This window comes from Clavispora lusitaniae (genome assembly GCF_014636115.1).
Source record: "Clavispora lusitaniae strain FDAARGOS_655 chromosome Unknown tig00000185_pilon, whole genome shotgun sequence".
Lineage (NCBI taxonomy): Eukaryota > Fungi > Ascomycota > Pichiomycetes > Serinales > Metschnikowiaceae > Clavispora > Clavispora lusitaniae.
In genome coordinates this window covers 37,778-65,038 of record NW_027093979.1, presented here as the reverse complement: position 1 = coordinate 65,038, position 27,261 = coordinate 37,778, and the positions used below count along the sequence as shown (strand labels likewise).

Here is a 27,261-nt window from a genome sequence, read left to right as displayed (position 1 = left end):
GGGATGCTTTGATAGAAGAGCTCGAAAGGTCCCATGCTCTTCATCTGTAGCTTTACATTTTGGACAACTTTTTTTAAATTTATTATTCGTTCTATTGTACATCAGCGCTTGGCCTTTTTCTTTCCCTTTCCTTTAGCGTCCTTGGCGTCGGGTTTCCGCTTGGCTGGGCTCAGTTTTACCACAGTAAAAAATCCGTCCAAACGGCCTTGCACTCCTCCCTTCAACGCCTTCTTAAGCTTTTCAGCACCACTGCGGATTCTCTCTTCGCTGAATCCTTTCTGCTTGACCATGAACTCAACCAAGCCATCCACATTTGGCTCATTCCACTTAACATCCACTTCGTCACCCTTTGTGATTTCCGGGTTCATGAAAAGCTGCTTGGCCTCATCATATGGCCAGTTTTCAGGGACTTTGTATTTGGTTTTCTCAGGATTTTCTTGAATCCATTTGACAATATTATCCAACGACCCGTGTTCTTTGATCAACTTGAATGCTGTCACTGGGCCAACACCTTTGATCGTCTCACAATAGTCGCATCCCAACAAAATACACAAATCAACGAACGTGGATCTGTCCATGTCCAACCCTTTAAGCATTGCCTCGTAGTCAATTTGATCAATAGGCATCTTCCGAGCTTCGGCCACTGTCAAGTGTCTTAATAGATATTTCGGTTCGTAACATAATGTGTCCATATCTTCGGAGGCAGCAGCAAATACTTTCCCTGCGCGAGCCAACTCTGCACACTGTGCCTCAGCCTCTGATGGGGCCACAATATAAGGAATTCCCATCAACTCCAACAATTTCTTTGCCTCGTCATTCTGTTCTCGAGACGCACGCACTGTTCTCTTCTCATATTTCATAAGCTCTTCGACTGTGCCCGTTTCCTTCAAATCTTCAATTTGTTTCAAAGCATCCTGTCGCTTGAGCAATCTTTTCTCCAACTCGCCACCTTTCAAAACTGGCGGTTTCCCGTCAAAAACGTACATTGGCTTTAATCCGCTTTCGACCAATCTGATAGTACGGTAAAACATCCCCAGCAAATGAGACGTGGTTTCTCCGTCCTCACTAGTCAATTGCTGCCCGTCTTGCTGCCTGACGGCGATAAGATACTGATACAAACACATGGAGGCATCGATGGCCACTTTTCTTCCGAAAAGGTTTTTGAGCTGATACTCTTTGAAGGCATCAGGCGCATGCTCCTTTATAAGCTGGTTCAAGCCTTGCGGTTAGTACATTTTCATTTTGATTATATATAAGTGTGGCTCATACCTTTGACACCCATTTCCGTTAAGATAGACTATTCAAGATATCTCTTGCTTCTCCATGCTCTTCTCATTACGAATGTCCCGACGCGCCTTTTGCCTGTCTGCAGTACGCGTTTCTCCGCCAACGTTAAATGCTAATATTACACATGGCTGAAGGTAAAAGTCCAGTTTCCGGTGTTAGGATCGTAGTTCACAAACTCCATATCTTCTAGCGACTTCAATTTTTCAATGTGCTTTTTCACAATCTCATCCTTCGGATCCAAGATTGCCAATTTTGTCTTTTTGTTGATTGGGTAACATCCTTCTAGCGTCACTTCGGCTGGCATATTCAAACCTTCACCTTCTTTTGGAGCATCGTCGTTTGGATACACAATGATGTTCTTCGAGCCAAATACGATCACATTGCCGCAAATTTCGTCCAAATTGAACGATGTCAAGTCAACGGGCTTTGTGAATCTGATCTGGCCGTAGTACTTGCGTCCAACTGTAAAGTTTTCTACTGAACGCAAATCGGCAAGAGGTTTCTTCTTGAGCTCAGATAATGGGGGTGATGTCCAGTATCCGTCATCATCAATTTCCTGTTGCGAAGCTTCGACGTGGAGCTTCTCTGGTTTGTCTTTCTTTTCGACTTCAAAAGTGACACCCTTTGGTTCTGTTGGCTTATCTGTAAGTGCAATCAAACTAGAGGAACTATCCTTGGAGCCGTTGACAACCAATTTGCGGAACTCCACTTTAGGAGCAAAAATGTCGGACGACAAGATGGCCCGGTCGACGTCGGCATTAAATAAAGAAGCTTTGCGCGAAGCTGGTTTTTCGGGTGTAGCAAGAACGACGTCTTTGACAGGAGCATTAACTTTTTTCTCAGCAACAAATAAGGGTGCAACTTTGTGTGCACTCGCCATAGAAACCTTCTTCTTTGTACTCTTCACAGGGATAGCGAGAGGCACCTCTTGTGGCACATTCTGGTTGGTACCTGAAATACTTTGGAAAAGTTTGTTGTTTCCATACGGATTCTGGGCTGTGATATTGACCAAACTTTGTTGACCATTCTGTTGCTGGTTCTGGTTCTGGCCAAAAGAGTTACCCAACAAACCACTTGTGCCATTATTCTGTGTCGACCCCAATGCGTTATTGTTGTTCATGGTACCGTTGTTATTGTTGCCAAACAAGCCACCACCGGTTGTGCCCCCAAAAGTAGTGGCTGGTTTGCTTCCGAACAAGCCACCACCTGTACTATTGTTAGTGGCTGTGGTGTTGCTTCCAAAGAGACCACCTGAAGTGTTGGTGTTGTTGGTGTTGTTATTGTTCAGACCAAAAAGACCGCCGGTCGTGCCCAGGTTAGTATTATTCCCAAACAAGCCTCCTCCGGTAGTGGAAGCTGCTGGCTTGTTGCCAAATAAGCCTCCGGCATTGTTGTTTTGGGTCTGCCCAAATCCACCAGTGGTACCAGAAGTGTTGCCTCCAAACAATCCACCAGTTGTACCAGCTGGCTTCGCACCAAAAAGACCTGTTGAAGCATTGTTGGTGTTGTTGTTCGCGTTGTTGGAACCGAAGAGACCACCGCCTGTATTGGTGTTGTTTGAGCCGAACAATCCACCAGTGTTATTGTTTGCATTATTTGTGGTATTGTTGTTGGTACCAAAAAGTCCGCCAGCATTATTGTTGGTGTTGTTATTGTTGTTGGCTGTGGATCCGAACAAACCGCCTCCAGTGTTTGTATTGTTGGCACCAAACAAGCCTCCACCAGTGTTGGACGTGTTGTTGGCACCAAATGCAGATGTCTGAGTATTATTGGCATTGTTTCCAGTGCCAAAAAGACCACCGGACGCTGCTGGTTTGCCGAAGCCGGTGCTACCTCCAAACAAGCCTCCTCCCGAGGCATTATTGTTGTTGGCACCAAATGCAGAGGTGTTGTTGTTCGAGCCGAAAGCGCTGCCAGTGGTGTTGTTGTTGTTGCTACTGCCAAACAAACCACCGCTTGCATTATTGTTTTGACCGAAAGCAGAGTTGGTGTTGTTGGCCCCAAATGCAGTATTGGTGCTGGCGCCAAATGGTGAGCTTCCAGTGTTGTTCGTTGCGCCAAAGCCTCCTCCAAATGTGGATTGCGTGTTTGTGTTGGTGCCAGCGCCGAAAGCGCCAGAGCCGAACCCTGATCCAAAGCCACTTGGCTTTGCAGCACCAAATGCCGAGTTTGTGTTATTGTTGGCACCAAATGCCGAACCAAAACCTCCAGTAGAGTTGTTAGTGTTGTTAGTGTTGGCACCAAAAGGCGATGTGGTCGTGTTACTGTTATTGCCAAACGCAGAGCCAAACGCAGATCCTGTGTTGTTAGCGCCAAATGCCGACGTTCCACCTGTGGTGGTATTATTTGTAGCGTTATTAGTGCCAAATGCAGACGTGGTGCTACCAAAACCACCCGTAGAGGCCCCGAAACCTGTCTGGTTGTTGGTGTTGTTGTTGGCGCCAAATCCAAATCCGGTGTTTGTGCCAGCTGCACCTCCGAAAGCAGAGCCCGTGTTGCTATTTCCATAGCGGCGGCCAGCCTCGTAGTCCTTGAGACGCAACTCCTCAAAAGAGAACTTCAGATACTCTGGCATATTGGTGATATTCTGGTAGTAGTTGGTGCCTGTTCCTTCCTTTTCCACAAAAGGAGCAAACGGCTTTGCAGCCGTACCGTTGTTTACGTTCGGATCAGCAGCACCGCCAAAGCCAGATGTGCCGCTTGCACCGCCAAAAGGTGTGACGGAATTGTTCTGCGGAGTGCCAAAAGCAGAGCCAAAAGGTTTCGATGCGCCGCCAAAAAGCCCGCCGCCTGAAGCAGCACTTCCAAATGCACCAGCAGCACCATTGTTGTTGGCATTGTTGTTGTTGCTGCCGAATGGAGACAGCGTGTTGTTGTTTTGGGCGCCTCCAAAGATGTTGTTGTTTGTCAGCCCAAAGGCAGACGTAGTGTTGGAGCCAAAGGCCGAAGAGCCAGAATTGGCCGTGTTTCCAAACACACCGCCTGGCGCAGACCCAAACGCTCCGCCTGTGTTGGTGTTAGCCGCCCCAAGAACATTGTTGTTGTTGGATTGGCCAAATGCAGAAGTGGTGTTGGACAGGCCAAACGGAGAGGCATTGGTGTTTGAGGCGCCGCCAAAGGGCGACGTGGAAGCTGCGTTGGTCGAGCCGCTGAAACCTCCGAATCCGGAAGTGGTTCTTCCAAACATAAGATGTTTTGTTAGCTATGAAGAGAGTTTTTGCTCGTTTTTTTAAATGCGGTCGTGCGCAGCTCACTCTTCTTTGAAGTGCCTTTGGTCATGTGGGGATAATTCCACATGTTGAATTAGAACTCTCTAGTGCTGTGATTTTTTTTTTTGTTTTCTTTTTTAATTAGGTTTTCTCTTTCGTGTCTGTGGTCGTATTACCTACTTTTGGTGTTCCATCTTCTTTGCTGTGTCGCACGAATTTTATTCGCACCCAATATCGCAGAAAACGGCACTCGTGTCTACACTTTACTACAGAAAAGAAATTGGAATTTGCTCTGATCACAAATCTGCTCCTTTAACTTCTGAGACAAGGTCAGATATTTAATTCGTGCTGGTAACTCGAAGAAAGTATGTTCTGCGCTATGGCAACGATGGTATTGGCATGATTATCTGTCGTAGGAGAAACGAGAGTATTCAGAAGATTCGTGATCTGAGGTACGTCCATACATTGATAACTTTACTCAAATATCAAAAAAGGTATTTTTTTTTTAAAACAGACGCCTGGCTTGAAGCTAGATTTTAATCTTTTAAACTTTTGGAACTACAGTAACTGAGAAGAAAGAAGAGATGAACCTTCACAAAGTAGGAAGACGTAATCTGCCATCGATTATTTGATTACTATAATATTTATGTGTCCGCCTTAAGTTTTTTAGGAGCCTTGCGTTTATCTCTCAAGTCGAATCGAATCTTGTAATCCATTCGTTAATTTTCTTATTCGTTGCTTTGTTTTATGCTTCTTGGAAGAATGTAAGGGAAATGGCCCTGATAAGTTTTGACTCAGACAGTGGGTTCCCTCAGTTAATCTAGTAATGTGTTCAACGAATCCTTTAAATTTTACAAGTTTGGTGCTCATTCAATCTTCCTTTTCGACCTTAAGTATTTTATCCGTCACAATCTCCACACTTGCGTCGTTCTCTTTGATTTCCACACTCTGAATCTCAACGGTTTTTTCAGTCTTGACCTTCTTTTTCTTCAAGAGTGACAGGATATCAGTTCCCTTTCTCTTTGCCTTCTCCAACTTAGCGGCCTTGGTCTCGAACTTTTTCAAGTGCTCTGCTCTCTCTTTAGCTCCGAGTTTGCTCAATTCCTCGCTCCGCTCCATGTACTCTGGGTCATCTATTTTTTTGTCCTGGAGCCACTCCAACAACTTAATTTCTTCTCCGTACACGGAGTCGTCTTTTCCGACTGGGGTTTCTAAGATAATGGGGATATTTTGGAGTCTGTGGTCATTAGCCACGATTCTGAAGGCTTCAAGCCCCAAAAAGCCGTAGCCAAGTTTCTGGTGCAAGTCTCTATTTGCGCCCAAAGGCGCTTTGGAATCATTTAAATGGATAGCACTCAAGTACTCCCATCCGATGATCTCCTCGTACTTTGCCCAAAACGCCAGCCATTTTTCCATGTCACTAATATCATATCCAGCAGCAAAAGTGTGGCACGTGTCGATGCAAACACCGACTCTGGACTTATCCTCCACCATATCAATGACATCACGGATATCTTGCAAGTCCGAACCAATCAAATTGCCGTGGCCAGCCATGTTTTCAATGACAATCTTGACAAAAGATGTTTCTTTCACCGCACGGTTGATGTTTTTCGCCAAACGCTTCAACGCCTCCGAACGATCGCCGTCCAAACTGGAACCGGGGTGGAAATTGTAAAGACCAATGTCCAATTTCTCACAACGCTTCAAATCGTCCAAGAACAGCCCGTAGGCTTTTTCTTCTTTCTCTGCATCAGGATTGGCCAAGTTGATAAAGTACGATCCGTGGGGTAAGATATCTGTTCGTGGGTTGTAATTGTACTTCTCGCAAAGACGCTTGAATTCCGACGCCTCTTCATCCTTGATGTCTGGCGAGACCCATTTCCGGGGCGATTTGAGGAAAAGAGCAAAACTATTGGCACCGATATCCATCGCGTTGGTGACCGCTTTACTGACACCTCCAGCCATGGCCACGTGGGCGCCAAATTTGAACTTGCATTCCACTCTTGGGTACTTGAATACCGGCTCTGCGGTTTTCACGATTTTTTTTCTGGATGTTAGAACATGTTGGGGCCATTGATAGAGGGTCAACTTACGCCATAAGAAGAAGATGGTGTTGAATGCGCGAGAAAATAGAATGTAGTATCGAACTTCTGTGCATTGACAGCATGAGATGAGAAAAGAGCTATTTTGATGTTCCGAAACGTGATTTTTTCATTCAGTTTGTTTCCACTCATTTGATTGATAAGATATTTCTTGATAGATTATTTCTTTCCTATATGTATGGTCACTGGTTCTGTAAAGCGATGATTGATGTGCTTGAGTATCAACACCAACAAAGATAATGTCTAATCGAAGCGGAAATATTGCCTTTATAGACTATGGCAATCCTATAAGCTCGTAACATTTGTAGGATTGCAAGATGTTTCCACTTTCGACGTCAATTTCAATAGAGCCTTGGAGCGAGAAATTTTAGGTCACAGAATATGCCAAATAAAATGAAATGCTGATGCTTATCTGCTATTTAGGACTTGAAGGACGGTGTTGAAATATGATGAATCTTTTATCACAGAATCAGGTGCAGAAGTGGTGTTTCTGTTTCCATCAATGTCACATTAATGAGTAAAGTAGAGGTATTATGATCGCGACACACGTTGGAAGAATATTGATGTTTAGAGGTATAATAGAATTAAATCATCATGAAACATTACAACCATTAATGAATCCATTGTTGAACTCGTTGGTTAAGGGTTCAGCGAAAAGTGTCTTAATCAATTGAAAAATTTAAATCGTAGAAGAAAATGGCACAGAGAATAACGGCATTAAGGAGATTTCCTTCTGAAAGAAATTTCTGGGCTATTTAGGAATAAACTGGATTTCAGAGCAGTACTCACACAAAAACTCAATAGTAGTTAGTTTGTCACTCGATGGTTGGGAGGAGATCGACTGAGATCGACGCAACCATATTGGCCAGTATTAATCCACGATCGTAGACCGCATAAAGTTTGGGAACGGCTGGATGCATAGTAACACATAGTCAAAAATTTCAACAGTGTAGAAAGATCATCCAAATATTATAGTCGCAATATTCGCCAGTGTAAAAGTATTAAAGATACGTATTCTACTCAATTGTCATTGTTGACACTCGGTCTTCTTCGAAACCGGATAGATCCATTCGTAGATCTCTAATATTCAAGAGACGTTTGCCAAATCAACGAATATCAACCGTTTAGGTAATATAGCGCATTAATAAACTCTCTTTATTGGTCGCAAGCTGCCTGATTGTTACACGGTTATCGATATTCAATACAGTCGGCAAAGTTATAATTTCTAGTGAGTCCTTGGCCCTCACGGTATATTTTCGATTAGCCACGGTATTACCGATCAAGCCACGGTATTACCGATCAAGCCACGGTATTACCGATCAAGCCACGGTATTACCGATCAAGCCACGGTATTTCCGATCAAGCCACGGTATTTCCGATCAAGCCACGGTATTTCCGATCAAGCCACGGTATATCCGATCAAGCGCCGTTTCTATCTACAGTGTTGGAGCGCATAAACTCCTCGAGCGTAGGCGCCTCGGCCGCGCTCAAAACGCGCGCGCTGTCCGTAAAGCGCTCTGCCCGTTTGCGCGCCTTGGCCGATTTCTGGCCCGGCACCACAGCAGTCTCGTCGCGCGGCGGCGCCTCCTCATCAAGCCCAAAGCGTGTGCGTTGCGCCGGATCAAGGTACGCGAGCGCCGCCAACAACGTGTAGTAGGCGTCGTTGCCCGCGTTGTGAAGGTTCAGGTGCGGGATCTGCATCGTGCGGAGCAAGCCGCGCACCAGGCCGCCCTCGCGGCGCAGAAGCCGGTGCACCTGCTCGGTGTCGACGGTTTCCACGCCCGCAACGTCCACGCCGTGCAGGGCGAGCCACGCCACGTCGCCGCGCAAGCTGTGGCCCACCAACACGCCGCGCCGCGCCGTGAGATACTGCGCCAAAATCTCCCGCAAAAGCCCCCGCAGCTCGGCGCTGGACATGCGGTACGACACGCCGTTGTTGAAGCGGCCCAGGTTGTCGGGCACGTACCGCCCGTTGGTGCGGTGGCGGTTTTCCTCCACCAAAATGTGGAGCGTGCGGATGTATGGCTGCGCCAGCAAGTACTGGTCCACCGGGTCGTACACGGCGACGCCGATTTCCGTGATGTGCCGCAGGTCTCGCTCCCACGCCTCCACGTCGATGGCCACGAGCGGATGCTCGCGGAGGTACACTAGCTCCATCCACCGACGCAATCGGAGCACTTGGTGCGGGCCGAAGCAGAACCGGGTGTGGGCAAAATACGCCTCCATGCTGCGGCGGAGCTCGGCGGCAATAGGGTTTCGGGACATGGTAGATGTAGATGTGGCGGTCAGGTTTCTGAATCGGTCTGAGAATCGGTCTGAATCGGTCTGAATCGGTCTGAGAATCGCTCTGAGAATCGCTCTGAGAATCGCTCTGAGAATCGCTCGATGTCTTTTCTGAGCCTCTTAGATTGTTGGTGTCTTGTATCGTCCGGACGTCTAATGCTTTGTTCTAGCTTTGTATCCGCATGTATGTCTTATCTGCTTTGATTATCCCAGATCTTTTTCTGAAATGATCTCGATGCCTGTGATGCCTAAGTTGTTCGGATATTAACTTCTTTTCACTGGCCCTCTATAGTATAGACAAGGTGTGGTTTTTCTTTTCAGCGACGCGTAGGTATAGAAGCCGTGTATTTTCGAGACTGCGCTTCATGATAGTGCACATGGGATTATTGGTAGATGGCCATCGCCAGTCTAGATTATCCACGGTATGTTATATTGAAGAGCATTTTCTCTGATTGATCGAGTCCCAAAAGTATCCAGTCGAGTCAAATATGAACAGGCCAGGCTGATACGCTAAAAACTGGATTACTCGGCAACAAACGCCTTTATGCATTAATAATGTACTTTTCGATCGTTGATTAATATATGTGGTAATTCACGCCCTTTTTCTTTATTCTTTTAAGACAGGAAACTAGTTTCGTCGATTTAACGAAATATGGGGCCATAAACTTTTCCACATAAATCAGAAAGTAGATAGGTCTACCATGATTGCCGGAACCGCTTGCAAACTTATATTCATGGTTTGCATTGCTTAACAGTAGTTTTCGGCAACAACTGTCGGAGGTTGGCTTCGACATCTGCTTAATAATTGAAAACGTGTTGTATCTACCCCAGATAGTCTGATGTCTATAAACGTTTCAAGCTTTCTCTACGGAGTTAATTATATGAACAATGATTCTCTGTTCGATTTCGTGGCAGAATGCTCGATTCCTTTTTTGCTCTCGGAGATCTGGTCTCAAATTAATTCAAATAATACGGCTGTTTCAAAACAATATCTCTGCCTTTTAGAGCCCTTGTTCACATTAAAGAAAACTGTCTGCCGTAGAGTCGTCTACTAATTTCTCTCCGATCCACCCGTCTCTTTCGCACTGACCGAAGTCAATACTTCTTACCAGTAAAGGTGGTTGTATTAGTGCTAGAAATCGACGTCTACGGCTACGCCAATCGACGAAGAACTACGTCAACAATACCTCTTATTTCTGTCGAAGGAGAAACGTGCCTTCTTGGATTCTGAATCCAAGGTGTGTATACAGCACCTGACCCCAGACCATCATATGTCTTCTCATTCTACCAGTCTTTGTATTTATAACCAATTTTCCCTATCTCGTTGATTATTTTTATTTAGAGCTGCTGAGCTGCCCTAAATCTAGTTGAAACACCACCGTTATCATCTGACGCCCCGCTTCTTGGCCAACTTCCCATCATTATTCATTTTCGTGTGATCTCGCATTATAGTCTATGTCACTAGAAGTTTTGCTGCGCCAGCCGCTGCCGGCGCAAATCGAAGAGACTCTCGCGTCGTTTTCGCCTTCAAAGCCTGCTCATCAATTGCAATTGGTGACAGCCCTCCTAAAATATACGGTTCCCGAAGCGTTTTTGCACGTGCCCAAAGAAACCCAGGATGCCATAGCCGCTGCGTTCCGATCTGCTGTTGGACTCGGCAATCTCGTGGCGAAAATCGCCATGTTGTCCTCGCTGAAAGCTGATCTTTCTCAGGACCTTGTGGCGGCGCTCAACTGCCATCTTGCGCTCTTGGAAAAAGTGCTAGCGCCTCGGATCCTTCTCCAAATGGCCCGCCTGCCGCTTGAACTTCGCGAGGCCGATAAGCTTTTGTTCCGAGGCAAATGCTACTCGGTGGTCCGCGAGGCCGACTTGCGGTTCCATGGCCTTGTGGTTCCGCGTGCTCTTTCGTCCATGTCTGCGTATACGGGATTCTTGTGCCGAGAGCTCTTTTCGCTCTATGGAGAAGCGGACATCCGGGCAATAAACTCGCTAGTGCTGTCGCTTTTCTCCTTGAGCGCAGAACTGGCCCTGTTTTTCTACGAATACGTTTTCCACAGAGAGTATATTGCACATCTCCAAAGCTCGCTCGAGAATATGAAACGATACGAGCGCAAGCTGCTTCTCGCCAAGTTCTTTGAGTTTGTTTCTGTGCGCTTCTTGCGTAGCAGTGCTCCGCAACTCGACACTATAGCGGCGCTATACGTTTTGGCCAGAACGTATTTGGACACATCCGTGTGGGACGAGTTTATGGCCAACCACATAGTTTCCCGCTATAATTATGCGCTCAATCTTCTATTTGCGCTTTCTGCAAGCGGAGACTTCGATGTCTCGGCGTTTGAGCTGCTTTTGCTACGGCTTTTGGCCGCATGGGGAAACCCTGCCTTGGTAACGGAAGAACCTGTGATCAGACAAGAGTACCGAACCCACATGCTTCTTTGCATGTGCATGCAGTTGCCGCAATCGAGTATCAAGCGCATGATTGGAGACAGCGCCTTCTTGTCGGCCATTTCGACCCGACTCTCTTCACATTCAGACCGAGTGAAGGCGCTCGGTGTCTTTTTCGCTGACTCCGTCTGCGTAATGGCCGGCGAACAGAAGATTTTCAGCATGGACAATATTAACATCGAGCTTGATATCCCGACGACAAGACTTAGGGCTTCAGAGATACATATCACGCCTGATGACGCCTGGGACATCATTGAAGCGCCTGAAGTGGTCGAATCGCCTACTGAAGATATGAAAGAGATGGAACGAGCATTCCAGCCTATCTCGCTTCGAGATGAGGATGCAATGAGCGAAGAAGTGGAAGAAGACGATCCCACAATGCAATCCAAACCAGTGTCTGCTCCCATTTACGTGCGAGATATTTTGGCATATTTATCGGCAGATACGAAAGATGCTCAAGCTTACGAAAAACAGAAATTGGCGTTGCAGGCTGCGCCCACTATCCTTCGTCAGAAACTGGCTTTTGGGACCGAAGTGGCTTTTTACGCAGAAGAGATCATGTCGCTCCTTGCGGGGCTAACAAACCAGTTCGACGAGGCAAATTTTGAAACGTCAAAATTGAACGCAATGATTGCTGTTGTTGTCAGTTATCCAAAGGTGACTGCGCACGTGTGCCATCTTCTCTTGACGGGTGACTACTCTCTTCAACAGCGCATGTGTCTTCTTTCCTGCATTTCTTTGTCCGCCAGAGAACTCCGTGGCTACGACGATGAGTCCGTCCGCCAAAGCTTCCAAAAAACCGATTTCCCCTCGAAAAAACTCCCTCCCCAGTTGCATAATCAGTACATGGCGTCGGAAAACACGGACTATGGTTATAACTCCATAGAGAACTCGATACAGAACCAGCTAATGCAAGAAGCATCAGAAGAAGCACGCGACGAACTTAGCGGAGGCAAGATTTTGCGTATATCACTGGCTCTCAAGAAGAAAAGCACGGAGTCTTCCAAAGAGGTTTCATTATCGAAAGAGGCCATAGCAAATTTCCGCAAAACAGTTGGCCATACATTCTTCTTCCCGCTAGTAGCCGTGTGGTACGAAAGCGGAGGAATTGACATCGGACCTTATACCCCCATATTGATTGCGCACTTCATTCGGACGCTATCTCTCATTTTGCATGCGGCATACCCTGCTGCGGTTGACCTTAATGACATGATAAGCGAGTATGTGCGCTTAATTTGTCCTGTGATACAAATGGTCACTCCTGATCAATTGCAGGTGATTGAAAGTGCTGTGACTGGATTTCTTCTTGTGTTAGACATTTGTGACACTGAATTTCTTGTGCAAAACTTTGGCCAGCAGATTACTGATGTGGAAAGCGCCGTCGCCTCGTGGTGGGAACTGCTCATAGAAGATAAAGTCAAGAGCTTATGTGCTGGGCTTCTTTTGCGCATTGGAGAAATGAAGAAGTCTATGGAAACTCTCCTTCTTGACCGTGCTAGTCAGGGTTTCTTTTAGGGAATTCAGAATCCCGTCAAATACTATCAGTCTGGATTACACCGTCTCGCTGAACAGTAACCAAGTGAAGGTGATTTCAGCAGGTGATTATACGAACACGCCTTCAGCACGGTGGCTATCTATTGTTGGTGAAAAAAATATCAAGAATCCGTTCCTGAATTCCGGCACTATAGATGTCATTCTGTCGTGTTTCACTGACCAATTTTGCGGCTCTTACTGCATTGAATATCGGCTCGAAACAACTGAAGGAACAATGGAGATGAAACGTCAGAGAGCGGCGATCTAAATTATTTAGCAGAAGCCTAACGTAAAGAGGCATAAAACGAACCACTCGTTTTCTTCTTGCCGACGGCATGCGCAGTCTCACCTCCATGCTGAACTCTGGTCTCGTTGTCACCAATATATACTACGCAGCACTATAATTCAATAAAGTCATTAGTGGTCTATTCGGCTAGTCTGACTATTTTACCTATATCTAGCACGGGCAAACGCTCAACCCAATCAGAAAGTAGTTGCTCACAAAAGCAGAAGGGCCACGGCCAAAGAGAAAACGGCACCTGTCAAGCCTGAAGATATACCGCTAGCGCCCGCACTCAGCTTAGACAGTTGCGATGCACTGCTCGCTGTCTGAGAAGCAGCTTCGAGGCCAGAGACAGCAGTGTGTTTACTGTTTCCCCCACCCAAGCTATCAGTTAAAATGATGACTGAGGCTGAAGAAACAGCAGTAAGTGAGCCGAAAGCAGATACGCCATTAGAGGCAGAGTTGGCGATGATAGGACTTGTAACTTGAGGTTCGTCGGAGCTAGAGTCGGACTTCCCGCCGTTATCAAAACCGCCCAAGTTTATGGCTAACGCTGCTTGGCCGAGAAGCGGGACAAACGCAAAATGTGTAAATGAAACCATGAAGAGGAAAGATGGGATAAGGAAGGTGTAGGAAATCGAATGTTGGAAGGAGTAGGCACCACAGGGCCAGGAGTTGTGTCAAGAAGAAAGCGGGGACCCAACCTTAAATGGTAGACAAAGACCGGAAGACAATGACTTTAAACGAAGAAAAAACTTGAAACGGAAACCCTAAAAGAGACAAGACACCAGACGACAGAAGGGCCTTGATATGAAGGAAAGAGGTCGGACCTGATGTGGTGCCTGCAACTGGGATTCAAGATGCACTTTGTTTGACTTCAGGTCTTGCATGCGTCACGCGGTCGAAATGAGAAGTCATTGTGCCACGGCTTATTTACCATTCGCCAATCGAATGCGCGTGCATCGCGCATGTCGTCATTCTGCGCGGAAACGGTTACAGGGGAAGATGCATTGTGCAAGCTATTGCCGAAGTTCTTACGCACGCTCCTTTAATATGCAGGAGATATATGCGGGCCAACCCAATGCGGAGCACTTTTACCGGAAAAGTAAAGAGGAATAGCAAACCGTGAGCATTGTACATATACACACAAACCTGAGACAAGGACAACTACGATGAGCGTTTCCCTCAGTGCAAACTGAAACCTGTTCTTTTTGCGGCGCGGGCGATAATGCCAAGCCATTTTACTGCGCGGTCCAAGTCCGCATCCTCGATAGCCTCACGCACACCAGGCCATGTTTGTCCTGCATAGCCTGTGTACCTACCCGACGCGAAAACGATGTGTTTAAACCACGATCTCTGGTCAAGTCCATGGTGGTAGAGGAAATTCCGCTCGAAGTACTGGAGCAACTTGTTGTGGTGCCTGATTTCAAAGTGGAGGCGGAGCTTCTGCCACCAGTGCAAGTCTGCACGGTGTCTGTATGCATCCTGCAACTTGTCGCTCCGCACGTCAAACTCCTGCGCGGCCTCCTGCAACTGCTGCAACTGTACTTTAGTATGCTCCACAAGTTTTCCAAATGTCACGTTGGTGTGATGCGAAGGAGCCCGCATCTTCATTCGGCGGTTGTGGCCGCATTGGAAAGGAGTCATGAACTCCGGGAAATAATATCTCTCTTGCGGGAAATAGTACTCGTTCGAAGCTTCATAAACATAAAGGTCTGCATCGAGATCGTCCAAGTAACTCTGCATAGCCGCATGCAGAATTGGCTTGTTATACCATTCATGCGGAATAGTCTCCTCAATTTCCGCATAATACTTGAGTAAGTCTGCCGCGTAATCTTCCACAGAAAAATCAATCACAGCCTTGTTGCTTAATTCCAACGCTACAGCCCCAAGATACTTGGCAGCCAAGTTGTGGTAGACAAAGTCCTTGTCCCCAAACTGCGACATCCAGTAGTACGAGTCGTAGTTGGAATGGTACTGGTAGATGGCATCACCCTTGCCTTGCTTGAAGCCCAAGTCTGCCGAAGGAATTCCCAAGTGCTCCAAGAAAACGGTGTAGTCGGAACCGGAACCCAAGTTGTGGATATTGTCGCCACCTTCTTTGACAAAGTGATCATACAAGCTTCCTTCGCCCTCTACTGGATAAGGCAACCACCTGGCCACTTTCCGCAAGACCTTTTTCAACACGGGAGAAGCACCCATACTTAAAAAGCGGCCCACTACGGCAACGTCCATATTCAAGTATGCCACAACGTTTTTCTGCAACTGTTTTGCGGCAAACTCACCGAACTCAGTGGATCCTAACAACCCGTATTCTTCGCCGTCATAGCTCTGCAAGATTATTGTGCGTTGGAATTTATAGCCCGACTTTTTCAACTCGCCCAAGGCCCGAGCAATCTCAATCAAAACCGCCAGGCCTGAGTTTGGATCGCCAGCCCCGCCTTTAATCCACGCATCGCGGTGGTTTCCGATTACAATCACCTCGTCCTTCTTTTCACCCTCGATTTTGCCGTAAACATTCCACAATGGCGTAATCTTGAACGTTTGGTTAGAATACAAATTCAATTCAACATCGGTGTTGGGGCCGATGTGATAGTCGTATCCCTCTAACTCGCCTCTCCATTCCTTTGGAGCCTTGACACCTTTTCCGTTCAACTTGGCCAAGATCGGTTTTACTTCTCGGTACGAAATTGGGAGAACTGGAATCTTCCCGATACTGTCGTGTGGATCCTTGCGTTCCACATCGCCCTTAGATGCATATCCTGGAGTTGTAGGATCACCAGGTGCTGCACCAATGCCTCCTAAAAATTGGACACTGCCTCTTTGCACAGAGCTTTCGTGTCTAGCCGGGCCATGAGGATACTGCTTGAATCCGTTTGCTGGTGTCACTCCCCCATCATCTCCGGGATCGGTATAAAGTAAAACACCGACAGCACCGTGTTCTTGGGCAAACTTGACTTTCAAGCCCCGGAAAATTGCACCGTATCTGGCAACGGCAATTTTGCCTTCGACTTCCACACCTAGCTCCTTCAAACGCTCGAAATCCTCTTTACGGCCATAGTTGACATAAACGTACTGAGCTGTCACATTGCCATTGGCTCCGTAGGACAAAAATGTCGGAACCAAATCATCGCCGGAAGACGTGCTATCTTCAGCAATGACATCCTCTTTCAAGGGAGCCTCGTACAAAACTTTACCCGAGCTGCTCAAAAGATTCAAAGCATGGCTTTCTGGGTAACTGACGTAAATATCGTAAGTGTCAATTGATGCGTCCAAGCCATACTCTTCAAACTTGTCTCTGGTCCATTGAACAAGACCAAAATTGGTACCAGGTAAATGTGCCTCGGATGTATATCTTTGAGACCAGTTGCCTGCAAGATTGATCTTCAAAGCTTCCGCGAGAACCTCAAAAGGGTTTTCAGATTCATCCCTGAAGACATCCACTTTTTGAGCAAGGAAGAACTTGGATATAACAAAAAGCAAGAACGTAACCAGAATGGCTAACGCCCTTCTTCCGATCGAAGATCTATGGACCACAATAGGGTCTGTTACCACCTTTTCTGACATAGTCATGATAAGATTACCGAAAAGAATAGCTTGAGGAGATAAGATTCTGTGAGAGGAGTGTGGCTCTGTATATACAGGTTGTATACAGGATAATGTGTGGCACAGATGCTTGCATGCGCGTGGGGGGACAACGTGCGTAGACGCATGTACGGTTTGTTGACAACACATTTTGACACATGAATGTTGACACACGCGTGACAAAAAACATTTCTACGACAAATGAATCGACAATGGCACATAAACACGTCAATTATCCATATGGTTATCTCAGCTGCTACTTAACTTGCGCTCCTGCTCCAAAAAATGTGTATGTCTAGGTAAAAAGAGCATTGACAGGAGAAAACGCTTTCTTAAGGCTATTCTCCTTACGGAAAAGAAATTTGCCATATTGGGGCAGATTTAAAACGTCATTTTTCTCATACGTGTAAACAACTTTGCCCCTTAGAAGCGTGTACTTTGGCCAGTTGGAAAATTCCATACCTTCGAAGGGAGTGTAATCGTATTGGTGAAGTAACATCTCGTTCTTCAATTTGAAGTTGATTTCTCCCTTTGGATGCCAAACCACTAGATCCGCATCATGTCCCACTTGGATTGTTCCCTTCTTTCCTTCGAGCCCATACAATTTGGCAGGGTTGGATGCGGTTATTTCTGCGAATCTTTGTGGAGAAATTTTTCCTTGCTCCACACCATAGCAGAACATAAGTGGTACTCGGGTTTCAACACCCGGAAGTCCGTTAGGGATTTTTTTATAGTCTGGTTTTCCTTCTACGAGCCCCTTTTTCTTTCCATCAATGTCGTCATAGCTCGAAGGAGCATGATCGCTGGATAAAATGGTGACTGTGCCGTTTTGAATCGATTCCCATACTCCATTCAACTCTTCTTCCGTCTCTCTAAGAGGAGGCGAGCAAACATATTTAGCTCCTTCAAACTCGTCGTGATGACAGTTTCCCTTCATGAGTGCAGCCTTTAAAAACAAATATTGCGGACAAGTTTCGGCCATGATAGGTATTAGTCTGTCTTGGGCTGCTCGAACGTGGTCCAACGCTTTTTTTGCCGACATGTGGACAATGAGGATGGGAATGTCGATTATTTTTGATAAAGAAATCACTCTATAACTAGCCTCGTCTTCGGCTTCAACTGGTCTGGAAACCCCGTGATAATATGGGCTGAGAATTGACTTTTCTTGCAACTTCTCGTTGAAAAACTTGATAATATCGTGGTTTTCTGCGTGGATCATTTGAGTGATGCCAAGTTTCTTGTTCTCTAGAAGAATTGCTAGTAACTGTGAGTCGTCCAAGCGAAGCGATTCGTAAGTTGTGTAAACTTTAATGCTTGATACACCCATTTCTTTCACCTGGGGAAGTTTGGCAAGAAGAGCTTTAGAAGGCTTCCTCACAATTAAATGGAAACCATAGTCACAGTAGCAATTGCCCTGGGCAACTTCTTTGTAGCTTGCAATGTCTTCTATGACCGATGAGCTTTCTTCTGTATCTTGTTCGTTTTGGATTGCAAACGCAATGATGGAGGTGGTTCCACCTGCCAAGGCGCCCTTCGTGCAATTCAAAAAGGTGTCGCAATACGGCATTTTAGGCTCTTCAACATGAACGTGGGCATCTATTCCTCCTGGAGTCACAAATGCTCCTTTGGCATCGATCATCAACTCACCTTGCAAAGCAGTGCTAGAGATGGTGCATATCACGCCATTGTTGATACCAATGTATGTCGAAGGAGGTAGAATTTCTGATCCTGACACAATATGGCCATTGAATACCACTGCTTCGTAAGACATGGATATCTGGGAAGTCTGGGCTGGAAAACGTATTATGTTGGTACTTATCATTCACATTTCCTATTCGGGTAACCCGACGCACAAGTCGAAGATGAGCTTCACTACATTCACTTTGGCGAACCAATCAACTTACCAAAATATCAAAGAAATAGACCTCTTGCTTCTGTTGGCAATTTGCTACTGTGGTACTTGCAGCTGTGGTGTTTGCTGTTCTACGGTATCTGGCAATTATCATATTTGAACGCTAAATAATTCAAAAAGTCACTGCTTAATTCAGTTGTAGTCTTGGGCTTGTCTATAATGTCTATCTAAACGATAAATGCCAGAAGTCGTGGCCCAAGTAGACCTACTATTGGTGCTCTAGCCGTTCGTCTTGAATAATCACTGATAAGGGCACTCGCCCAATCCGGTAACCCGAGAAAGTATACCCGCAACAACGGAGCACATCCGCCCATTTCCTTGGCCTGTGGAAAGCTGCATAATCTAGCATGAAAAGGCTGTATCCTGTCACCCCTGAAACCCTGTGATTTTGAAAACTGGTGCTGATTCATTGGCTAGGTCACGTGCGACACCAGCAAGATAAGGATTACGACCCCACAACCTCAAGAAATATGCGTCCAAAGAACGAATACAAGGAGTTTCAGCTTGTGCTCCGAGTGAAAAATGATAAAATCATAACCAGAAAACCCATCCGGTTGACGAAAAGATCCTCCAACGGGTGTTTAAATTGCAAACGAAAGAAGATCAAATGCGACGAAACTAAAGATCAGTGTAGGAGATGTCTACGGAGTGGTATGTCGTGTGTGTGGGGACCTGAAAAGGCCAAAGTCGTTCCAAAACCTGAGGCTCAGAACGGTCAGGATTTGGTGCCACATGTCCAGAATCTTCCTCTCATTAGAAGCCTCGGTCTGCAAGTAGGAGAAGCACCGCTTGATGCGATGTTTTTTGCCTTCTTCACCAACGGTTTTCTTCCCACGATAGCCAAGCCTCACTTCTACGAAAAGCTTTCTTCGCAGGGCCTACTTTTGTCTGCGGCAGACAACTCAGCGGCGCTACGAGAGATCTACATTGCATGTGGAGCTTCTCTCGCAGCCAGAGAGGATGTGCGATGCAAAGACGTCGCCCAGAGGAGATACAAGAAAGCGCTTGAGCTGTTTGTGAAGCTCATGAAACATGGCAGAGTCAACGGCTACGAAGACTGGTTTTTCGTGGCTGTGCAAGTGCTTCAAACGTTGTGTCTTCGAGACTCGTTTTCGGGCTCCAATGCCACGCGATGTGCAGCTCATTTCAACGCCGCTTACAAGGTCATTGCCCATCGGCTTTTTGCAGAGCACTGTGTGCGTTCTCCCTTGGAGAAAATGATGATTGAGAATTTCATTTTCAACTACTCCATCACGATATTCTACTGTGAAAAGGCGCAGATCGAGGCGCTCATTCCTAACCCGTTTGACTTCTTCGCCCACGCCAACTCCAAACTCAATGAAATGTCGCTTGTCGATGGGAGCCCGCAAACCAGCCGCATGTCGATGCAAGCATTTCAGATTGCTGCCAAATGCTCGTGGCTGTGTCGTCTCCATTACCCGCTTCTGGCCGCAGACCAACGCTTACATTGGGAGATGTTTCTGCTTGCCGAAACGCTCCTCTTCTCTCTCGACTCGACAAACTACGATAACAACACAGTGCAAGTGCAAAACACCGTCTACATTGCCAAAGTGGTTCTTCGCGCGTCGATCATATTGCTTCGCAAAATGCTTTTCCCCGGTACGAGAGCGGTCGACTTGCAAGACATCGTAAAGGCTGCGGTAAACGACATCAGCCAACCTTGCAACGAAAAGGTGATTTTCCCCATTTGGGCATTGATGATCGGCGCCAGTGCATCACTTGACGCATCATGCAGGCGGTTTTTCGTCCGGCGTTTGGAGTGCTTGTTTCTGTGGTCCAAGTCCCAGATTGCAAAACAGGTGGTGATACATCTCGAGGGCCTTTGGGAATTGTACAAAAATGACGAGCCCTTCGAATTGCTTTTCAACAGCGATGTGTTAGACGAGGTATGTAGATAGCGAATAAGAAGAAGGACAAGAAAAAGAAATCGCACTTGATAAGCCATGCAGTTGTCTGCACAAGACATGATGGCGCACGGCTTTTTGAGTCCGTGCATCAAGAACCCGCCTATCTTGCGAAAAAAAAAAATAAAAAAAAAAAAAAGTGAGATGATGTAGATATATATGGATCTGAAATTTTTTTTCGCTTGGCACGTCCAGAGAAACAACAATGTCCTCCGCCACAAAGGGATATGACGACACTTTTACCAAATCAGAATCAGACTCTCAGAGTGTGACCCTGGTGGTGGACGAAAAGCCTTCTCTCTGGCAACGAATTAACAAAAAAATATCGTTGCAGAACCCAGACTTGTCCTTGGTCCAGAACTTTTTGATCAATGACGACTTGAAGCCCTTGCTCAACCCACAAGACAGAACTTGGAGATGGTTCCACTTTATCTTTTTCTGGATTTCCGACTCGTACAACATCAACACTTGGCAGATTGCTGGCACTGGTGTCGAGGCAGGTCTCAGTTGGTGGGAGGTGTGGATCTCGGTCATTTTGGGCTACTCTTTTGTTGGTCTTTTCATTTTCCTTGCCCAAAGAGTCGGTGCCTATTACCATGTTAGTTTCCCCGTTTCGTGCCGGGCAAGTTTTGGTATTTTCGGCTCGCTCTGGCCCATCATTAATCGTGTGGTGATGGCTGTCGTTTGGGCATCTGTCCAGTCATGGATTGGTGGTCAGTGTGTTCAGCTTATGCTCATGTCTATCTTTGGAGCCGATTTGGACACCAAAATCCCCAACAAAATCAAAGGTTCGGGCACCACCTCGTTCCAGTTCTTGTGCTTTTTCCTCTTTTGCTTCTTTTCGTTGCCTGCCATCTACTTGAAGCCGCAGAAGTTGCGCCACTTGTTCACCATGAAGGCCATTGTGTCTCCCGCATGTGGAATTGCTTTGTTGATCTGGACAATCAAGAGAGCAGGCGGAATCGGACCTGTTGTGCATCAAAAAACTTCAGTCTCGGGCTCTACGCATGCATGGGCGTTCATCAACTCTACCATGAACTGTATCGCCAACTTTGCTACGTTGACATTGAACGCACCAGATTTTTCCAGGTTGGCCAAGACTAGACACTCCTCATCTTGGACCCAGGCGATTTCGATCCCATTGTCGTTTGCGCTTACGGCCATCATCGGAATCTTGGTCTCGTCGGCCTCGAAAGTCATGTATGGCACTGCGTACTGGAGTCCTTTGGACGTGATGAAGGAGTACGTTATAAGTTACACAAGTGGAGACAGAGGTGGAGTTTTCATTATTGCGCTAGGCTTTGCCATTGCCCAGTTGGGAACGAACATTTCTGCCAACTACATCAGTGCTGGAACGGATATGGCCGCTTTGTTGCCCCAGTACATCAATATCAGAAGAGGCGGATTTATTGCTGCTGCAATCTGCTTCACCATCTGTCCATGGCATTTCTTCAGCTCGTCGAAAAACTTCACCACATACTTATCAGCATACGCTGTCTTCTTATCTGCCATCACTGGAGTCATTGCATCAGACTATTTCTGGGTCCGCAGAGGCTACCTCAATGTGTGGCATTTGTACTCTTTCACGCCTGAAAGTAATTATGCTTACAACTCACTTGGAGTCAATTGGCGGGCATACGTGGCGTATATTTGTGGCATCTTGCCCAATATCGTGGGATTTGTCGGCGCATGTGGCGTTTCCATTCCAATTGGTGCACAATACATCTACAACTTGAGTTATTTTGCGGGTTACATTGTGTCATTCACCATTTACGCATTGCTCTGCTTCTTCTGGCCCGTTAAAGGCGCTCCAGTCAAAGACATTAGAGAGAAAGGCTGGTACGAGGTTTATGTGGAAGATCGTCCGGGCGAAAAGTTCTCAGATATTGTCAGTGGAAAGTTGGAAGAGAACGAGTATGTTCGTGCTAGAGGTGGTATCAGACTCTTGTAAGTTATGTACTAATGTAATTTGTTTGTATAGAAGGTTTGACGTTAATGGTGGAAAGTGGGAAATTATGGGATCAGTATTTATTTAATGCTTATTATGATGGAAATTATGTCTTCTGTAGTTCACTGTAATTAAAACAGTTTGGGGAAAATAAAAAATACATGAGCTTTACTCTTTCACGAGATTGATAACAAAATGGCATTGTTACCAAAGGCATGTTTCGAAATACTTGACATTACCTGAGAAAATCTTATGCATTCTACCCGAACTCGTTTAGAACTGATTCTTTAGCAACTTTCATGTTTTAGTACTCGATTTGGTGGCTTATGGCTTCTGTATCAATGTTTGGACAAAGGCAACTTGATAATTAATTAGTTGTTGACACAGAATCAGTGGTACTCTAACAACTTTTCCTCATTTTAATGTATCTTAGGAATATCCGACGTCTATACTCTTTAGCTTAGAGGGACCGTCCAAGCATGTGCTATAGATCTCTTCTTGCTTTCGTTTGGAATTGTCAAGCAGGAGAGAAGCTTTTACAACTTACTTCATGCTTTTCCTTGAATTTTTTTTATCAGTAGTGTCTTGAATATTGACTTCACTACAACCGTGGACCCTTCTCTGTCAAAACAGGAAACCCGACTATGCACAATGAACATCTGCTCACGCGCGGTAAACCAAATGGGGCAAGCCGATATGCGAAAGTGCTCCTTTCGGTAACCCGACATGTACGTCTAATTCAATATAAAGATCAGAATGCCTAATGTTTTGAGCTTGTCCTATTCAACCACAAATGGCAACCATTGTACAAGAACCATCCATCACGCTCAGTGTGGAGACACAATTGAAAATCAAAGAAAGTCGCTTGATCGACACGATCCACGAAACTGCACAACTTTTTGGAGCTAAAGGCAAATGGGGAGAGCATCTTACGGAAACGGGCGTTTGCCGTTTGGCGTTGTCTGATGAAGACAAAGGCGTGAGAGACTGGTTTGTTAAAGAGGCCAAATCGCTTGGATGCACCGTGAAAATCGACGAGTTGGGCAATATCTTTGCTATCTACGTTGGAAAGAAAGACGGACCTCCGACGGCCATTGGCTCCCATTTGGACACCCAGCCTACTGGAGGGAGGTACGACGGGATTCTTGGGGTTTTGAGCGGGTTGGAGGTGTTGCGCACGATGAAGGATAACAACTTCACTCCCAACTATCCAATCTGTGTCATTGACTGGATGAATGAAGAAGGAGCCCGGTTCCCGATGAGCATGATGTCTTCTGCCGTGTGGGCCGGGGCAGCAAAGAAAGAAGACGTTTACGAGATGAAATCCGTCACCGACCAGACACCGGTGTCCGTTTTGCAAGAGCTCAAGCGCATTGGGTATTTGGGCACAGTTGCTTGCAACTACAAGGAAAACCCACTTTCGGCGCATTTCGAGCTCCACATCGAGCAGGGCCCGATCTTGGAAGAGCTGAACAAAAGAATCGGCCGTGTGCAAGGTATCCAGGCTTTGAAATGGATCGAAGTGACGTTGAAAGGGAAAGCTCAGCACACAGGCACCACGCCGTTCCGGTCTCGGAGTGATGCGCTTCTTGCCTCCTCTAAAATTGTGGTGAAGGGCAACGAAATTGCCCACAGGTACGGCGGGTTGTTTAGCGTGGGCATTATGGAGCTTGAGCCGGCTGTGGTCAATGTGATTCCTCAACAAGTGCGCTTTGTCATGGACATCAGACACGAACTAGACGACAAAGTTGAGCAAATGTACAGCGAAATCAAATCTGTCATGGACGAAGTCGTCAAGAGCTCGGGAGTGAAATTGGCCTACGACTTGAAGGAAAACGTGAGTCAGCCTGCTGTCCACTTTGACCAAAAATGCATGCAGTGCATTAAAGATGCATCGGACGAGATTTTCGGCGAAGAGGAGTCCATTGCTATAATCAGCGGCGCAGGTCACGACAGCGGTCTTGCTTCTTTACGGGTGCCTACGGCGATGATCTTTATTCCTTCGAGAGACGGGGTTTCTCACAATCCCGAGGAGTACAGCACACCGCAACAGGTTGACGATGGGTTTAGGGTATTGTTGAATGCTGTGTTGAAGTACGACCAGTCCAGAACAGAATGAGCTACGGTTTAAATTTATGGGTATGTGAACGGTTTACGAGGTTCTGGACATTTCGGGTCTGTTTCTGGACAGGTTGCCGTCTATCGTATTTCTGACTCGAATTCTTGGCCGGGCGGTGCGAGCACTTCTCGATTGGGGATAAATTAGTCCAATGTGATTTTTGTGATAAGGCGGTCGGAGATTTGCATCTGTAGGAGATAGTACACCGCTGTATCTTACTGGTCCAAGTCTTGGCGTGCTGCAGTGTACAGGAAATAAATCTGTAAAGAATAGAGGACGTGTGTTCGTGATTTCTGCTCCAGGGCCAAATTTCCAATTTCACGCAAACTAAACCGCCGACCTTAATATAGCCGAGCATGTAGTGTCGGCAAATAAAGTCGTAAAATGGCGCTTAGCGGCGTTTCAGTTCAAGAATGGGTGGGGACCTTCTCGACGTTTATCTGTGACCATGTGCTGATAAGCGCCGTGCATGGCCCGCGAGAAACACAACCCAAAACGGCGAAAATTTGACATTTTCCCGTTCCTTCCATTACCGAGAGATGCGTAATCTTTCGGAACATACAGGGCCCACCGCAAATGTGACTTGAGCTGCATTATATAGCTGGTGGATTGTCCATTTTCTCTTCTTCCCAACTTTCCCGCAGGCGATGGCAAGAACAACCACTTTCCAACTAGAAGCTCGAGACATTGACCTCCAGGCTCAATCCAGCACGTTTGTGCCCACAGACATTTTGTTTGTCTTGATGGGTTCCTTTGGTGTGTTTTTGATTACTCCGGCCATCGGATTGTTCTACGGTGGTACCATCAAGCGCAAAAACATTGTGCAGTTGCTTTTCCAGACCTACATGACCACCAACTGTATAGTCATCATATGGTACTTGTTTGGATACTCTTTGGGAAACTCTCCCAGCTCAGGCTCCAAGTTGATTGGTGACTTCAAGCACGCCGCACTCTACAACGAAGAAGCCAAGCCTTTGATCGAAGGTGGAACCATTCCTTCGGCCATCAACTTCTGCTTCAATGTGTTTTTCCCCGTGGCTACCGTGCAAATTTTCTTGGGTAGTATTGGTGAAAGAGGCCGTTTCCTTCCATCGATTGTCGTTGGTTGTATTTGGGTCGTTGTGTGCTACTGTCCCTTCGCCTTTTGGGTTTGGGGTGCCAATGGCTGGTTGCTCAACTTGGGAGCCTTGGATTTCGCTGGCGGAGGCCCGGTTCATATTGCATCTGGTGTTGCATCACTTATTTATTCCTGGTATCTTGGCCCCAGAGGCCAGCCTGGCAAGAGGACTGGCAAAATCACCCACTACAGAGGCCACTCGTCCGTATCCACCTTCATCGGTGTCACGCTTATTTGGGCTGCTTGGTTCATGTTCAACACCGGCACCTTATTGTCCATCAATGTGAGAACCTGTTACATTATGCTCAACACCATCCTTGCCTCGGCGTTTGCTTCGTTCACCTATGCGGCGATGGACAGATTGATCACAGGAAAATATTCCGTTCAAGCTGCCTGTGAAGGCGTCGTTGTAGGTTTGGTCAATATCACTCCTTCTTGTGGATACTACTGGCCTTGGGCAGCTGCCGTCACCTCTATAATCAATGCTATCATCTGCCGGGCTGTTGGCCTGTTCAATGACTGGACCGGAGTCGACGACTACAGTCTTTCATTTGTTGTTCACGGCGTGGGTGGCATTGTTGCTGACACTTTGACTGGTATTTTTGCATCCAAGACTGTGGCTGCTCTCGATGGAGTCACCGAAATCAAAGGTGGTTGGATCAATGGACATTATAAGCAGCTTGGATACCAAATTGCCGCATGGACGTCCATTGTCGCATGGACTACCGTCTTCACCTTGATTATTTTGTTCATTGTGGACAACATTCCCGGTTTGAAATTAAGGGCAAGTGCCGAGGCTGAAGAAATGGGTATGGACTTGTATGAGATGGCTGAGACTCTTGATGAGTTCGGAAACGACTATGAAGCGTTTTTCGCCGCTTACCATGCTCATCGTAGAGGCGTGGTGAACGAATATGAGGGTGGCCTCTTGGCTTCTAATGAGCAGCAGCAGCGCTCGTCGTCTTTGGGTTCAAGTTCCATCACAAATGTGAATATTGTGAACAAAGAAAAGGTATAAGCAATAAATAACGAAGGTATGCGAGAACTTGGTGTAGCAAAGGCCGCTTTTAGGGTGATGAATAAGCCATTCAATAGGATCGTCGTGATTGGTAATTCTAGGGTAGTCGAATTTCAATGGTTCGTCGTCATACATGTTAAGAGTCAAAGAAGATTGACTTTGTCATGTCGTGGTAGTGATTAATAGTTTTTTAACATTCCGTATCAGCTATTGGGGAACAACTTGTATCTCTTCCGTAAGAAATAATTTTCTTATTGGATCTTTAAATGGATAAGTGCCTCTTTATATGGAGTGAGCACTTTCTTACCAAAAAGAGAGAATCACTTATCTCTGTAATGAGTGAGCACTTTCTTTCCCAAAATAGAGATTTTAAGCAGGGAAGTAATCAGTCAGCCAATGTGAGAAATTTCATTCAGTAATGTCCCTCGGTTAACTGGGCCCTTTTCCCGGTGGCAAATGTGAAGAAAAATTAGAAGTACATAGTATGAAGTAATA

General features: G+C 46.3%; 12 protein-coding genes across 12 annotated transcripts; 5 read left to right on the top strand and 7 right to left on the bottom strand. All coding sequences in view use genetic code 12, as the record gives it.

The window, feature by feature from the left end:
• Nucleotides 1-101: 101 nt before the first annotated feature.
• On the bottom strand, nt 102-1,282 carry FOB63_003703 (multifunctional nuclease; the record flags this gene model as incomplete). The annotated part of the gene is made up of 2 exons (XM_002614752.2): nt 102-1,219; nt 1,270-1,282. 2 exons carry the CDS (start codon nt 1,280-1,282, stop codon nt 102-104), a joined length of 1,131 nt encoding a protein of 376 aa, XP_002614798.2.
• Nucleotides 1,283-1,405: 123 nt separating this feature from the next.
• Nucleotides 1,406-4,474, bottom strand: FOB63_003702 (FG-nucleoporin; the record flags this gene model as incomplete). Its single annotated transcript, XM_002614753.1, has 1 exon — nt 1,406-4,474. The coding sequence occupies one exon, from the start codon at nt 4,472-4,474 to the stop codon at nt 1,406-1,408; it is 3,069 nt and encodes a 1,022-aa protein (XP_002614799.1).
• Nucleotides 4,475-5,366: 892 nt separating this feature from the next.
• Nucleotides 5,367-7,493, bottom strand: APN1 (DNA-(apurinic or apyrimidinic site) lyase; the record flags this gene model as incomplete). The annotated part of the gene is made up of 2 exons (XM_002614754.2): nt 5,367-6,678; nt 7,489-7,493. 2 exons carry the CDS (start codon nt 7,491-7,493, stop codon nt 5,367-5,369), a joined length of 1,317 nt encoding a protein of 438 aa, XP_002614800.2.
• A 524-nt stretch (nt 7,494-8,017) lies between these two features.
• Nucleotides 8,018-8,863, bottom strand: FOB63_003700 (uncharacterized protein; the record flags this gene model as incomplete). The annotated part of the gene is made up of 1 exon (XM_002614755.1): nt 8,018-8,863. The coding sequence occupies one exon, from the start codon at nt 8,861-8,863 to the stop codon at nt 8,018-8,020; it is 846 nt and encodes a 281-aa protein (XP_002614801.1).
• Nucleotides 8,864-10,336: 1,473 nt separating this feature from the next.
• FOB63_003699 (uncharacterized protein) lies at nt 10,337-12,841 on the top strand (the record flags this gene model as incomplete). The annotated part of the gene is made up of 1 exon (XM_002614756.1): nt 10,337-12,841. One exon carries the CDS (start codon nt 10,337-10,339, stop codon nt 12,839-12,841), a length of 2,505 nt encoding a protein of 834 aa, XP_002614802.1.
• A 516-nt stretch (nt 12,842-13,357) lies between these two features.
• On the bottom strand, nt 13,358-13,744 carry FOB63_003698 (uncharacterized protein; the record flags this gene model as incomplete). The annotated part of the gene is made up of 1 exon (XM_066102346.1): nt 13,358-13,744. The coding sequence occupies one exon, from the start codon at nt 13,742-13,744 to the stop codon at nt 13,358-13,360; it is 387 nt and encodes a 128-aa protein (XP_065958290.1).
• A 583-nt stretch (nt 13,745-14,327) lies between these two features.
• On the bottom strand, nt 14,328-16,715 carry VPS70 (putative zinc metalloprotease; the record flags this gene model as incomplete). The annotated part of the gene is made up of 1 exon (XM_002614758.2): nt 14,328-16,715. The coding sequence occupies one exon, from the start codon at nt 16,713-16,715 to the stop codon at nt 14,328-14,330; it is 2,388 nt and encodes a 795-aa protein (XP_002614804.2).
• A 307-nt stretch (nt 16,716-17,022) lies between these two features.
• FOB63_003696 (dihydropyrimidinase) lies at nt 17,023-18,549 on the bottom strand (the record flags this gene model as incomplete). The annotated part of the gene is made up of 1 exon (XM_002614760.2): nt 17,023-18,549. The coding sequence occupies one exon, from the start codon at nt 18,547-18,549 to the stop codon at nt 17,023-17,025; it is 1,527 nt and encodes a 508-aa protein (XP_002614806.2).
• A 560-nt stretch (nt 18,550-19,109) lies between these two features.
• On the top strand, nt 19,110-20,558 carry FOB63_003695 (Zn(II)2Cys6 transcription factor domain-containing protein; the record flags this gene model as incomplete). Its single annotated transcript, XM_002614761.1, has 1 exon — nt 19,110-20,558. The coding sequence occupies one exon, from the start codon at nt 19,110-19,112 to the stop codon at nt 20,556-20,558; it is 1,449 nt and encodes a 482-aa protein (XP_002614807.1).
• A 211-nt stretch (nt 20,559-20,769) lies between these two features.
• Nucleotides 20,770-22,515, top strand: FOB63_003694 (nucleobase cation symporter-1 family protein; the record flags this gene model as incomplete). Its single annotated transcript, XM_002614764.1, has 1 exon — nt 20,770-22,515. One exon carries the CDS (start codon nt 20,770-20,772, stop codon nt 22,513-22,515), a length of 1,746 nt encoding a protein of 581 aa, XP_002614810.1.
• A 790-nt stretch (nt 22,516-23,305) lies between these two features.
• FOB63_003693 (uncharacterized protein) lies at nt 23,306-24,631 on the top strand (the record flags this gene model as incomplete). Its single annotated transcript, XM_002614765.1, has 1 exon — nt 23,306-24,631. The coding sequence occupies one exon, from the start codon at nt 23,306-23,308 to the stop codon at nt 24,629-24,631; it is 1,326 nt and encodes a 441-aa protein (XP_002614811.1).
• Nucleotides 24,632-25,278: 647 nt separating this feature from the next.
• Nucleotides 25,279-26,766, top strand: FOB63_003692 (ammonium transporter; the record flags this gene model as incomplete). The annotated part of the gene is made up of 1 exon (XM_002614766.1): nt 25,279-26,766. The coding sequence occupies one exon, from the start codon at nt 25,279-25,281 to the stop codon at nt 26,764-26,766; it is 1,488 nt and encodes a 495-aa protein (XP_002614812.1).
• Nucleotides 26,767-27,261: the final 495 nt, after the last annotated feature.